At 47.3% G+C, this 13,599-nt stretch overlaps 1 protein-coding gene across 1 annotated transcript in view; it reads left to right on the top strand.

Moving 5' to 3' along the window:
- Positions 1 to 13,599, top strand: part of ZNF143 (zinc finger protein 143) — a 415,284-nt gene that overhangs the window by 88,905 nt on the left and 312,780 nt on the right. The window contains exon 2 of the mRNA XM_086955969.1: positions 13,439 to 13,557. Coding sequence (XP_086812095.1) covers positions 13,446 to 13,557 — 112 coding nt within the window. The 5' untranslated portion in view covers positions 13,439 to 13,445. The remainder of the gene's footprint in view (positions 1 to 13,438; positions 13,558 to 13,599) is intronic.

The following is a 13,599-nucleotide window of genomic DNA, read 5'->3' as shown; positions in this document are numbered from 1 at the left end:
ATTGTTAACATGATCGGATGTTTCCATTTTCACTGTCCTTGATAGAGACTTTTGACCACAGATTTCTCCCCTTTTAAATATACCCCAGGCGTCAGACTGGATCTGGAAACATTTAAGCAGTACCTCTGCACCCCTCTAGGTGGCACCATATGTCTCTGTACTGACAGTGTTCAGCTCTGGAAATGACTAGCGGAGCCTTTATAGGCTCCATTGACACAGTTCCTTGTGTTCTATGCCACCAGGCACAGATCTGGAGCTACATCTCTTTTCTTTGAGACCGTTTACTTCTAAAGTTGTACATTGTGGAGGGGAAATGTCATGTAACAGTCATGACCGGTTTTAAACCTCGTAAGGACTATCTCGAGCGAATGTCTGTGACGGATACTCATCACGTTTGCCTAAAATTCATTATTTATCCTCACGGTCTAACACGGTTTATTCGGGATGAGTATTTTCTGTCAGGCGGCACAGATCAACAAACTCTGGTTTGATGTCACACACAGTGGCGTTTTCGGTTTCTGTCTTTTCTTGATTATTCACACACCCTCGTGCATTTGTCCCATCTTCATTGTTCATATATCTTGGTTTGTAATCTCGCCTTTGTGTACGGTTGCAGCCTTTAAAAAGTCCTTGTCTGATGAAAGGTGTCGGCTGTTTATTATTTGTAATTGATTCTCAAAAACCTTTATGCAAGTTGATGAACAAAATGAAGAAATAAAAAACACTTGGAACTTTTGGTACTGTACGGTGTTTTGGACTCGTTATACTTTCGATGACATATACATATGAGAGTGTGCTTCGGTATTATTACTGAATGTAGGTTCAAGAATGGCTGTTCTTTGGTCTTCATACACCCTATGGTAGCTAATTGTAAACACCATGTGAGCACTAAGATACTGCCCCTACATTTGATGTTCTATTTCAGATGCGTGATTTCCAAAATCACAGCTACCATCCGTTCTATTGTTACGTTTTCCTGTAGTGCCTGGGTTCGAGTCACGACTCCAAGGCATGTAGTGACTACGCGTTGATGAACCTGAAGGCCATACGGGACCGCGAGGTGAAACTCTATGTCACCAAGCAATGCTCCACAAATTAACCGTTCCAAATCCAGGGATTGGTCTCGTTCCTGGTTCAGTAGCCACAGGAGTTGATCCCGAGGTCAATTGTTGTTGTGCTTTAAATCTTCGGGCAAGTTGGAGAAAAAACAAAAAAATCATTTTGAGACTCGACCCCCTCCAGCCACTCTTATACTTCTAAGAAGGCGCAAGAGAGTTGCCTTGCCTCTTAGTCACGTTGCTGAAGTCAGTCGACATGAGAGCCCATCCCACAACTTGCCCCCTCGCAACCCGAGTTCCTACGACTGTGACACTGAGGCAGATTGAAGAGTTCTTTGAAGCATAGCGCTGATGCTTCGCATCCCTTCCGACACCCTACAGGCTCCAAAGAGCTGAGAGGCGAACCATCTCGGACCATTCAAACCTGTCAGTGGCCTCTCCTGTCTCCCACGCTGACTCTGTCTCTGGTTCCATGATCCACACCAGTTTCCAGAGCTTGGACGCTGATGTCGACTTTACTCACGCCAGAGGACAAAGTACATGTTGTTCATTCCGATACACAGCACCGCTCAGAGCTCAACCTTGGCTGCGATCCAACAAAATACAGCCTTCTCCATTTGACCTACTTATCATCCTACCTCCACAAAGCAGATTTTATGTGGTAAATTGATTGTTTGGGATGGATGCCGATAATGGCTATGATGCGGGAGATTACATTGGCCAATCCTACCATGAAGAAAATTGATATGATGAGCTCCAAGATGTCAGTGATCTTGACACCTCTCCTGATTCTGGCCTTGTCTCACCACTAGGTCTGCCACTGAAGGAAGTGTTTATTTTGTGGTGGTCAAGTGGAGGGTGGCCAAAGTTCTTGACCTCCAACTCTCCACCTTCGAGTTCAAAACCAATGTCCTGACTGAAGTACTCCAGTCAGGGCAAACCACCACTGAGCCTCTATGTCCTTTTAATGAGGCACTCACTGGTACTTTCTTATGGGCCTAAGCCAAACCTTGTTCTGGCATCCCAGTCAATATCCAAATTGCGAGGAGACACCAACCTGCACTTGGATGCCCTGCCTGTTTGTTGCAGCACCCCTCTCCTGGGAGCTTGGTGGTGCACGCTTCCACTTGTTGCACAAACCAAATACTTTTACGACTACTCCCTCGGATATGGATTTGAAGAGAATGGAGACCTTTGGGAAGAGGATATTTCTTTCCACAAGTTTGGCCCTCAGGTCAGTCAATGACAGTTGCCTAGGCTGTTGTTCCAATCTATCTGCGATTCAGGGGCTCAAGTCTCCCAGATATCCCGGAAGACCTTCACCAAGTGCTAACACAAGCCATAGAGTACAGCTGTGACGCTGCCAAATGTATAATTTCTTTTTAGCCTGGATACCACAAATTCCATTGAACGAGCCATTGGACTAGTGTTGCCATCCTTCACCACAGGTTTTCTGAGCAATGTCCAGTCGTCCTTTGTGGAAATGCCCTTTGACAGGACTTAACTTTTTAGAGACAAAGCAGATTCCGCTCTGCAGCACTTTAAAGAGAGCAGGTTCAGAGCGTGCTCTCTGAGCACCCACCTTCCCTGTGATTAGTACAGCGCACCAATCAGTGTACTGCACCCCCTTAGGACCCTTAACCCTACAGTCGGCCTCACCTGACGAACCCCTTTATTGTGCTCTAGGTGGAGCACAGCCACCGGGTTGGGGACCAGGTCCAGCGATTCTTACTAGGTTGGCAGGCCATAACAGTGGACAAGTAGGTCCTGAAAATTGTCCAGAACTGGTATACCTTACCTTTCATAGCCTCTCTAATGCACTTTCTGCCATTCCCAGAATGACTGACGGAAGGCGATCTATTTATCTTACAGCAGGAAGTTCAAGCCTTTTTGGCTAACAGGTCTATTGAGAGGATGCCTTCATCAGAAGTGAGTCGTAGTTGTTATTCCTTCTATATTCTGGTGCCAATGATGGACAGAGGCGTACGTTCTATTTTAGGACTACCTGCTGGTCGTGGTGGGATAGGAGCATTTTCAGTTCACTGTGCTCCCCTTTGGTCTCACTCCTACCTCTCAGGTGTTCATGAAAGTGATGGCAGTCAGAGCAGCACACCTTCATATATCAGAAGTCCCATTCCTCACCTTCCTCGATGATTGGCTGTGGAAGGTGGGCTCCTCCCAGGCAGCTGTCAGCCACCTCAAGACCATGGCGAACCTCTGTAATCTCTGGGATTCACTAGCAGTGTGCCAAAGTCACACCTGACTCCTTCTCAGACGGTCCCCTTCTGGGCAGCATTCTGGACACGGCTTGGTTCGTGACTTTCCCCTGGGGAGGAGAGTCTGGGACATTCAGGCTATGATCCTGAGCTTTCAGCCTCTGTCCTGAATTTCAGTATGGTCGACACAGAGGCTTGGTACTGATGGGCTCCTGCATCCAACTGACAGTGGTTACTCATGTATCACTTCTGGTTTGGGGCAGGCACATGAGAGAGGTTGGGGATCAGAGGTTTCTAGTCTCTGGTGCAGTCCTGGCTTCATATCAACCTTTTGGAGATGAGAGGTATCTGCTTTGTGTTCAAAGCCTCTCTTCAAGGGAGGCTGGCACAGGTGCTCATGGACAACACCAACATCATTTAGTTTTGCAACAAACAGGGCATGCTGGGATCATGGATGATGTGCCAGGAAGCACCCTGCCTCTGGAAATGGCAGGACCTTCAAGGAATTTTCCTGGTGGTAAACCACTAGGCAAGATCTTTGAAAACCTGGATAGGCGAACTCATTATTCAATGCCTATCTGATCACGAGTAGCAAATGAAAAGCAGAGGTGGTGCAAGGTCTCTTTGACGATTGGGAAGAAACTTCACTTGATCTATTCGCCAATGAAAAGAACAAGCAATGTCAGCAGTTTCCAAGGCGTCTCTCTAAGAGACAGGTACCGCCTATGGTGGGATTCTGGACTTCCATAAGCATTTCTACCATACCTCTTATGCCTTGAGTTCTGAATACGATCAGTACCGGCCCAGTCCAAGTCATTCTAATCGCCTCTGATTGCGCACGGAGAGTGTGGCATCCGAGATGCCTGGGCATGAGCACCTGTCCTCCGATCAGGCTGTCTCTTCCACAATTGTGAAGAAACTTCGCTTGATCTATTCGCCAAAGAACAGAACAAGCAATGTCAGCAGTTTCCAAGGCGTCTCTTTAGGAGACAGGTTCCGCCTATGGTGGAACTCTGCACTTCTGTAAGCCTTCATGCTGATACCTCTTATGCCCTGAGTTCTGAAGACGGTCAGTACCGACCCAGCCCAAGTCATTCTATTGGCTTCTAATTGCGCATGGAGAGTGTGGCATCCGAGATGCCTGGGCATGAGCACCTTTCCTCCATTATGGGACGATCTGCTGTTAAATAACCTGGGCCATCTCTTACCTACCCCTCATTAGTAAGATCATTGAAAAGCAATCCATGCTAAACTCCTAGATCACATCAGTGCTAAACATCTCTTGCATGAATGCCAATCTAACTTCAGAATCTCCTGTAGCAAGGAGATTGCTACCTTACTTATGCTAGACTTGCTCTCCAGGCCACATATGACTGACCATTGACTCCTGATATTGCTGCACCTCGCAACTGCCTTTGACACAGTCAACCATTAAAACTTCATTTATAACCTGAAGTCTTGAAGGGCATTCACTGGCAATGTACTTCACTGTGTCTCCTACTACCTTTCCGACCAAAACCGGTTTGTTCACTTGGGCACCTCCAGATCCCAAAAGATACCTATTACCTGCAGAGTCTTTTGACAGTTTTGACCTCTATTTGGAGCCAGCCCATTGAGGCTGTATTCACAGATAACAAAATGATAATTCACCATCATGCAACGAAGACAGAATTCCTGTTTTATGCCAACAACAAGAAGCAATAAATAATACAAACCTACCTCAATGACACGAACCTTGACAGCTTTGAACCCCAATTTTGAACGAATGGCAAGTCACTTCGATTCAGCATGGACACCTAAACCACCCGCAAGGAACATGTTGGCAAAAAAGAGAAGACCTGGGACCAGCTCTTTCTTCTAAAGACTTTGTACCTATTTCTTCTAGACATTTACTTCAGAACTGCGGTTCAAGCCCTGGTGCTTTTGCATATTCAAAAGAAACAATTGATGGATGGAATGCTGGACACTGCAAACATTCACCCCCAGTCACAAGGATCTGGGTTTAATACATCATTCTTTTGCTCACCACACAACCCCAGTTTGGATCCAGCCATATGCAAATCAGTCTTGACCCTGTTCCTAATGGGAACAGTCCAGCCCGAACTGCCAAGCCAGGTCCTCCCTGGACCGGAAACAAGCATCCCGGGACAGGTTTCAGGGCATTACCCTTCTTTAGCCAGGCTAGCTTGAATCCAGTGGTGTATTGAGCACGGGACCCAGGTCTGAGCATACCCTTCCCACTTAGGGCGACATATGCAATAGAAACAATTGATGGACAAAATGCTGGACAATGCAAACATTCATCCCCAGTCACAAGGATCTGGGTTTAATCCATCATTCTTTTGCTCACCACACCACCCCAGTTTGGACCAAGCCATATGCAAATCAGTCTTGGCCCTGTTCCTTATGGGAACAGTCCAGCCCGAACTGCCAAGCCAGGTCCTCCCTGGACCGGAAACAAGCATCCTGGGAACGGTTTCAGGGCATTACCCTTCTTCAGCCAGACTAGCTTGAATCCAGTGGTGTAGTGAGCAAGGGACCCACGTCTGGGCATACCCTTCCCACTTAGGGCGACATATGCAAAACAAACAATTAATGGAGGGAATGCTAGACAATGCAAACATTCACCCCCAGTCACAAGGATCTGGGTTTAATCCATCATTCTTTTGCTCACCACACCACCCCAGTTTGGATCCAGCCATATGCAAATCAGTCTGGATCCTGTTCCTAATTGGAACAGTCCAGCCCGAACTGCCAAGCTAGGTCCTCCCTGGACAGGAATCAAGCATCCTGGGACAGGTTTCAGGGCATCACCCTTCATCAGCCAGGCTAGCCTGAATCCAGTGGTGAATCGAGCACGGGACCCACGTCGGAGCATACCCTTTCCACTTAGGGCGACATATGCAAAAGAAACAATTGATGAACGAAATGCTGGACAATGCAAACATTCATCCCCAGTCACAAGGATCTGGGTTTAATCCATCATTCTTTTGCTCACCACACCACCCCAGTTTGGACCAAGCCATATGCAAATCAGTCTTGACCCTGTTCCTTATGGGAACAGTCCAGCCCGAACTGCCAAGCCAGGTCCTCCCTGGAACGGAAACAAGCATCCTGGGACCAGTTTCAGGGCATTACCCTTCTTCAGTTAGGCTAGCTTCAATCCAGTGGTGTAGTGAGCACGGGACCCACGTCTGGGCATACCCTTCCCACTTAGGGCGACATATTCAGAAGAAACAATTGATGGACTGAATGCTGGACAATGCAAACATTCACCCCAGTCACAAGGATCTGGGTTTAATCTATCAATTGTTCTTTTTGCATTTGTCACCCTGAATGGGACGGGTATGCCCAGATGTGGGTCCCGTGCTTTCCGTGCCATTGGACTCAAGCTATCCTGGCTGATGAGGGCTGAAAGCCCAAAACCATTCCTAGGATGCTTGTTTCTAGAGCCAGGGAGGTCCTGGCCTGGCAGTTCGGGCTGGACTGTCCCCATTGGGCGCAGGATCAAGCCTGATTTGCATATGGCTGGATCCAAACTGGAATTGCATGGTGAGCAAAAAACGAATGGATTTCGGCCCAGCTCTCTTTACTGGGGTGAATGTATGACATTGTTCTGCATTCTGTCCATCAATTGTTTTTTTTTGCACTAGTGCTTTTGCATGCGCATGGTGGGAACTCCCTGCTCCATGGCCACCCAGACTCCACGTTGTCCCCGCAATCGTCGCAAACTTCATTTCTACAAAATCGGACACAACAATTCAAAACCAAGGACACCCTGTCCAAGCCGGTCCCAGTGACCTTGGGGGTACCGCAAGGATCAGCACTATCTCCAACACTGTTTAATTTCTTCCTGGAACCTCTAACTGAATTCTACTAACCTCTAACGTGCAATACCACATGTACGCAGATAACACACAGCTATACCTCAAGATACACTCCTTAGAGGACATCAAACTACTTAACACAGCTCTTAGGAACACCCAAACTTGGCTGGCAGAAAATCATCTTAAATTGAACGCCCTAAAGACTGAATTTCTACTAATAGCCCCGCCGGCTCAAATCCCGAAAATGCAAGATTGGATCAAACATATCACGGCGTTCCACATGCAACCTACCATTGTGGATTCAGCAAAGTCACTTGGAATAACTTTAGACAGTAACTCAACATGCAAAAACATATCAGCAATGCTACAAAGGGTGCCAACTTCCAGATAAACACATTGAGGAAACTTAAACCCTTCCTACCACACAATGACTTTAAGCAGGCAGTACAAGCTCTGGTTATACCCAGCGTGGAATACGGTTGCGTCTCCCTTTGTGGCCTACCCAAAGCATCAATTGCACCTCTTAGAGTTTCAATTAACGCTGCAGCAAGACTCATAATTACATCTAAACTTGGCTCCCACATCTCCCCGGACCTTCATTCCCTGAACTGGCTACCCCTAGATGCGAGAATTTAGCTGAAAATTGTGTGCATGACGCACAGAGCCTTACATCAAAAGACTCCAAGTTACCTGGCACAGAAACTGACGATCTCTGGTGGGTCCAGATCCTCAAGAAATGCAGAAAAATTACTACTGAAACCACAAAAATTCCATAAGAAAAAAACCTATAACAGATCCTTCTCTGGGATGGCACTTATAATTTGGAATGCTTGACCCCCAGAAATCAGACTTAACCCGTCCACTACTGCTTTTAAAAAGGAAGTTAAATCCATCCTCATGGCCAAATACACATGAGTATGGTCGGCGGAATCAATGTGGTGAAAAGCAGCCGCGTTCTCAACCACAAGACACTTATTGATGCTAAATATAACTATATTGTTTTTTATTATATTTTTTGTACTTTTGTTTGGATCTACTATTATTGCTTGTATATGTAACATTTACAGTTTGTATAGCGCTCTGATATCCGCTAGGATCTTGTTCGCGCTTTATAAAACTTTCAAAATTAAAAAAAAATTTAAAAAATGCTGCAGCATGTTTAATCCTAGGCCCAAAGAAATATGATCACCTCACCCCTCATCCTAGCGGAAGTACATTGGTTCATCTTCATCTTCAAAACTAGGTATATCATTTAAAATTCAATCCCAACCAGGACAACCACTTATCTGGCTTAGAAGCTCATTATCTTTGGTAGTTTTCAGTACACCATCAAACTGGAGACTAAGCACCCAGGATCTAGAACAGGGGTACTCATAGTACGGCCCGCGGGCCAGTGGCGGCCCGGCAAGCCTTCCCTGGCGGCCCGCGGACCCCCGAGACATCATACCTGTGTTTCCCGAGTTTTTTTTTTTTAAGTGTCTGCAGCAGCGAGAGAGACTCTTGCTGCTTTGTGGGGGCTGCCGGCGGGCGATCCTAGGAATGGCCAGAGTAAAGCTGCAGGGGCCTAAGGAGAGGTGAAATACAAAGGCATCATTAACATGCAAATGGTCTTTTAATGACCTGTGAAGTGCTCGGGTGCGGCTGAGTGTGTGTGTGCCCCGGCTGGCGCACAGGCAGGGTGAGGTGACAGAGGGAGTGGGAGGGAAAGGGAGGGGGAGGGGGACGGAGAGGGAGAGAGAGAGAGAGAGAGAGTGAGAGGGAGTGAGTGAGTGAGAGGGAGGGAGGAAAGGAGTGAGAGGGAGGGAGTGAGTGAGTGAGAGGGAGTGAGAGTGAGGGAGAGGGAGTGAGGGAGAGGGAGTGAGTGAGAGGGAGGGAGTGAGAGGGAGTGAGTGAGTGACTGAGTGGGAGTAAGTGACTGAGAGGGAGTGAGAGAGAATGAGTAAATGAGTGGGAGTGAGTGAGTGGGAGTGAGTGAGTGGGAGTGAGTGAGTGGGAGAGTGTGAGAGGGAGAGTGTGAGAGGGAGAGTGTGAGAGGGAGAGTGTGAGAGGGAGAGTGTGAGAGGGAGAGTGTGAGAGGGGGAGAGAGGGAGGGAGTGAGTGAGGGAGAGAGAGAGGGGGAGAGAGAGTGAGGGAGAGGGAGTGAGTGAGGGAGAGGGAGTGAGAGAGAATGAGTAAATGAATGTGAGTGAGTGGATGTGAGTGAGTGGGAGTGAGTGAGTGGGAGTGAGTGAGTGGGAGTGAGTGAGTGGGAGTGAGTGAGTGGGAGTGAGAGGGAGAGTCTTTGAGGGAGAGAGAGGGGGTAGAGAGGGAGGGAGTGAGTGAGGGAGAGGGAGGGAGTGAGTGAGGGAGAGGGAGTGAGTGAGGGAGAGGGAGTGAGTGAGGGAGAGGGAGTTAGTGGGAGTGAGTGAGTAAATGAGTTGAGGGAGTGAGTGAGCGGGAGTGAGTGAGAGGGATGAAGTGAGTGAGAGGGATGGAGGGAGTGGGAGGGAGGGAGTGAGTGGGAGCGAGTGGGAGGGAGTGAGTGAGAGGGTGGGAGAGAGTGAAAGGGAGTGAGTGGGAGGGAGTGAGTGAGAGGGAGGGAGTGAATGAGAGGGAGGGAGGGAGGGAGTGAATGAGAGGGATGGAGTGAGTGGGAGGGATGGAGTGAGTGGGAGGGAGGGAGTGAGTGGGAGGGAGGGAGTGAGTGGGAGTGAGTGAGTGAGAGGGAGGGAGTGAGAGGGAGGGAGTGAGAGGGAGGGAGAGAAAGGGAGGGAGGGAGAGGGAGGGAGTGAGAGTGAGTGAGAATGAGTGAGAGGGAGTGAGTGAGTGAGAGGGAGTGAGTGAGTGAGAGGGAGTGAGTGAGAGAGAATGAGTAAATGAGTGGGAGTGAGTGAGTGAGAGGGAGTGAGTGAGTGAGAGGGAGGGAGTGAGAGGGATGGAGTGAGTGAGAGGGATGGAGTGAGTGAGAGGGATGGAGTGAGTGAGGGATGGAGTGAGTGAGAGGGATGGAGTGAGAGTGAGTGAGTGGGAGTGAGTGAGTGAGAGGGAGTGAGTGAGTGAGAGGGAGTGAGTGAGAGAGAATGAGTAAATGAGTGGGAGTGAGTGAGTGAGAGGGAGTGAGTGAGTGAGAGGGAGGGAGTGAGAGGGATGGAGTGAGTGAGAGGGATGGAGTGAGTGAGAGGGATGGAGTGAGTGAGGGATGGAGTGAGTGAGAGGGATGGAGTGAGAGTGAGTGAGTGGGAGTGAGTGAGTGGGAGGGAGTGAGTGAGAGTGAGTGAGAGGGAGGGAGTGAGTGAGTGTGAGTGAGAGTGAGAGGGAGGGAGTGAATGAGAGGGAGTGAGAGGGAGGGAGTGAGCGAGTGAGAGAGAGGGAGAGAGTGAGAGTGAATGAGTGAGAGAGGGAGGGAGAGGGAGTGAGTGAGACGGAGAGGGAGTGTGACGGACAGGGAGGGAGAGGGAGTGAGATGGAGACAGAGAGGGAGGGAAAGGGAGGGAGTGAGAGGGAGGGGAAGGAGACGGAGAGGGAGGGAAAGGGAGGGAAAGGAAGGGAAGTAAAAGGGGGTGAGACAGAGAGTGTGTGAGAGGGAGGGAAAGGGAGGGGGACGGAGAGGGAGTGAGAGAGAGGGAGTGAGAGAGAGGGAGTGAGACAGTCGGAGTGAGACAGGGGAAGACAGGAGAGAGGGAGGGTGAGAGGGAGAGAGAGCTAGAGAGGGAGGGAGACCGAGAGAGATATTTGTATGCCGGGACGGCTCAGTGGACGAAGGCGTCCGCTGCAGGGACCTATGATCAACCTCATGGTCAGTTTTATGTTGTTGCTCTAGCCCCTCCCCCTCCCCCACTGACCCTGCCCCCCCACCGATGCGGCCCTCGGACACAAACCAAACTGTAAATTTGGCCCCCGAGAGAAAAATTGTGAGTACCCATGATCTAGAACAACATCCCGTATTTTAAGCATCACCCCAAAGCTGCCCCAATGTTATGGAAGAGTTGAAGACCTACCTCTTTAAAGAACACTGCACCACAATGCATTAACTGTTCACTTCTGCTCCAGGAATCCTGCTACTTTTCCTATCAATTGTTGACGGTATGCTTGCCTATGACTGTGTACATTGACTTGCTGTCTTTTGAATTGGTTCTGGCTATACAGATACCACATACACAATGACATACAAATGTTCTGGATCACACAGCCTATCATCAGCCTTCTTAGGAGTTGGTTCAAACAGGCTCCTTATAATATATAAATAAAAACTTTCTGCAAAAGGTTAAATATTTGATTTGTTACTGATCCTCCTACTGCTTGTCTCAGTAGATGAAGAAGACAAACTACTGCGACGTGTTCTATGTTTTTTGTTCCTGTCCATTACTGTCAAAATTAAAAACAGACATTTCATCAGCGTAGTCGTTTGCCGCTTAACACTTGTCGACCTCCAATTTGGAAATAGGTTATTAACAAATTGTGGCGAATCATCAGCATGACATTGTTCTTCATATTAGTAATTGGGCAAACAATCAAAGTTTACTTTTTGTTGTTTAGTGTCTCCTAGACATTACACCATTGCAAATGTATTAGGGAAACACAAATTACACATTTACCATGTATTTCAAATGAAAAGTCCTCTGTGGTGGATATAGTAAACTCTGAGTCAGAAAGATGTTTTAAATGGAACATTTTTCGTGATTCTTGACCAAATAATGTCTGTAAAAAGTGCAAACTTATCTCAAACATTAAATTGCTGTATTCAGTTTATTGTTAGAAACCAGTTGATATTTGGTGGGGAATCACTGTGTAAATCAGTCGAATAACACAATATCCTAACTGCTCCCTTATTCTTTACACCTCACTACTCTGAACTGGGTGTTATGTATACATTGGAGGGCGCTTGCAAATTCTCTCTTTTGGTCAAAAAACCACTAGATTCTGACGCAATCTGGCTGCAACTGGTAAAATAAGCTAGGACCCTGGAATGTAGAGCATGAGACTGCAGAATATAAACAAGAACAAAGAAAAAGAGGGTGTTACTGAGTCTGAAGGAAGGGGTCAGAAAACAGGATATAAACCCAAGACCAAGGGAGAATGGATTTGCATTACAACATATTGAAAGAATCAACTCCAAGCAATTGCTTCTTCTGATTCCTCCCCAAGTCACTCATTCCCAATACTCATCATGGCATTTGATAACGAAGCAGCACTAGCATTGCGTAAGTCAAGGCTAGACATACTAAAATCTTGCCTGTCAGTCATTAACACTGTGAAGCCTCTACAGCTCTTTTGCGAAGGCAAGTAGTCTTTAGCACTTCCGACTTGTCAAATCATATCTCTTCAAGTTGGATGGCTTCTTTACTCCTGAAAAGACATTCCACAAGTACCCACTTTTTCTGCCTTGGCAGAGATGATTATAATAAGCTGTCTTGTGCCTAAATGGTAGCAGCCGATTTTCCGACATGCAAGTACATAATGTATGTGATACTGGAGTTTCAAGTGGACTCCAACCAAAATTAGAACAATCTAGCTTTTTTCGAGGGGTGGGCAGTAAATTCTGCTCCTTCGGCAGAGTTCACAGAGTTTCTGCTCACTCCGCTCATGGCTCTCCAACTGTAAGTTCGCGAGCCCGAAAATCAAGTGCTAGATCGCCTCCCTGCGAGATTTCCCAATGAAGACTGTCGGCAGGTCGCTACCGCTTGCATTGAAAAAGCTGCCACTTGATGTGAAAAAGCTGCCACTTGAGTAGGAAATCTACTCGAGTGGCAGAAAGAAGCAGCGCCTCTGCTGCAGTTTGTGCTCATTTTAAAGCAAGGGACAGGCTCCCGGCGCAAGATAATTAGGGTGAGCAGTGTGAAGTGCCACAACTCCTGCGCTCTCAGAACTCCGCGGACTCAGACAGAGTTTTTGGGTAACTCCGCTGAGTAAAATTCTGCGAGTTCCTCCCACCCTCACTTTTTTCCCGTCATATTCGGCTTCAAGATAACATTTTGAAATCCAGATTTCATGTTCTCTGTATGGAAAAACTTTATAATATTGGTAGTGAAAGTTTGAAAAGACCCAGCATGTGTCTCATTGTAGATGCAATGTGAAGTTCGTGTTGATTCCTACTCTGCCACACAACGTAGATGCCATCCCAAGAAGTCTTGTCATCTTAAAACAGTAATTTATTTTTAAACATTGTAGATTCGGTTTGGCTGTAATCGATTGACTGAATTATCGGTACAAAAACAGCTAAAAGACACTAAAGCAAAACATATTATTGTGTTTGGGCTTGAAGAATCTTTCTTTAGTCAGTACGAAGGCAAAAGTGTGGTTTTTATGTTTGTGAAATCCTGATTTGCGTTTCTAATTTTCTCTTATGTTTCTTCCGTAGGTGAAAAATGTTACTAGCTCAGATCAATCGAGACTCTCAAGGAATGGCCGAATTTCCAGGTGGAGGCGCTGAAGCTCAGCATGTTACCCTGTGTCTCACTGAGACCGTCTCTGTGGCAGGTGATACTGTGTGCTGTTTGCTTGATCAATTATTGCTCGCTC

This window comes from Lissotriton vulgaris, chromosome 2_1 (genome assembly GCF_964263255.1).
Source record: "Lissotriton vulgaris chromosome 2_1, aLisVul1.2, whole genome shotgun sequence".
In the NCBI taxonomy this organism is placed as follows: Eukaryota; Metazoa; Chordata; class Amphibia; order Caudata; family Salamandridae; genus Lissotriton; species Lissotriton vulgaris.
This window is presented reverse-complemented; position numbering and strand designations above follow the sequence as displayed.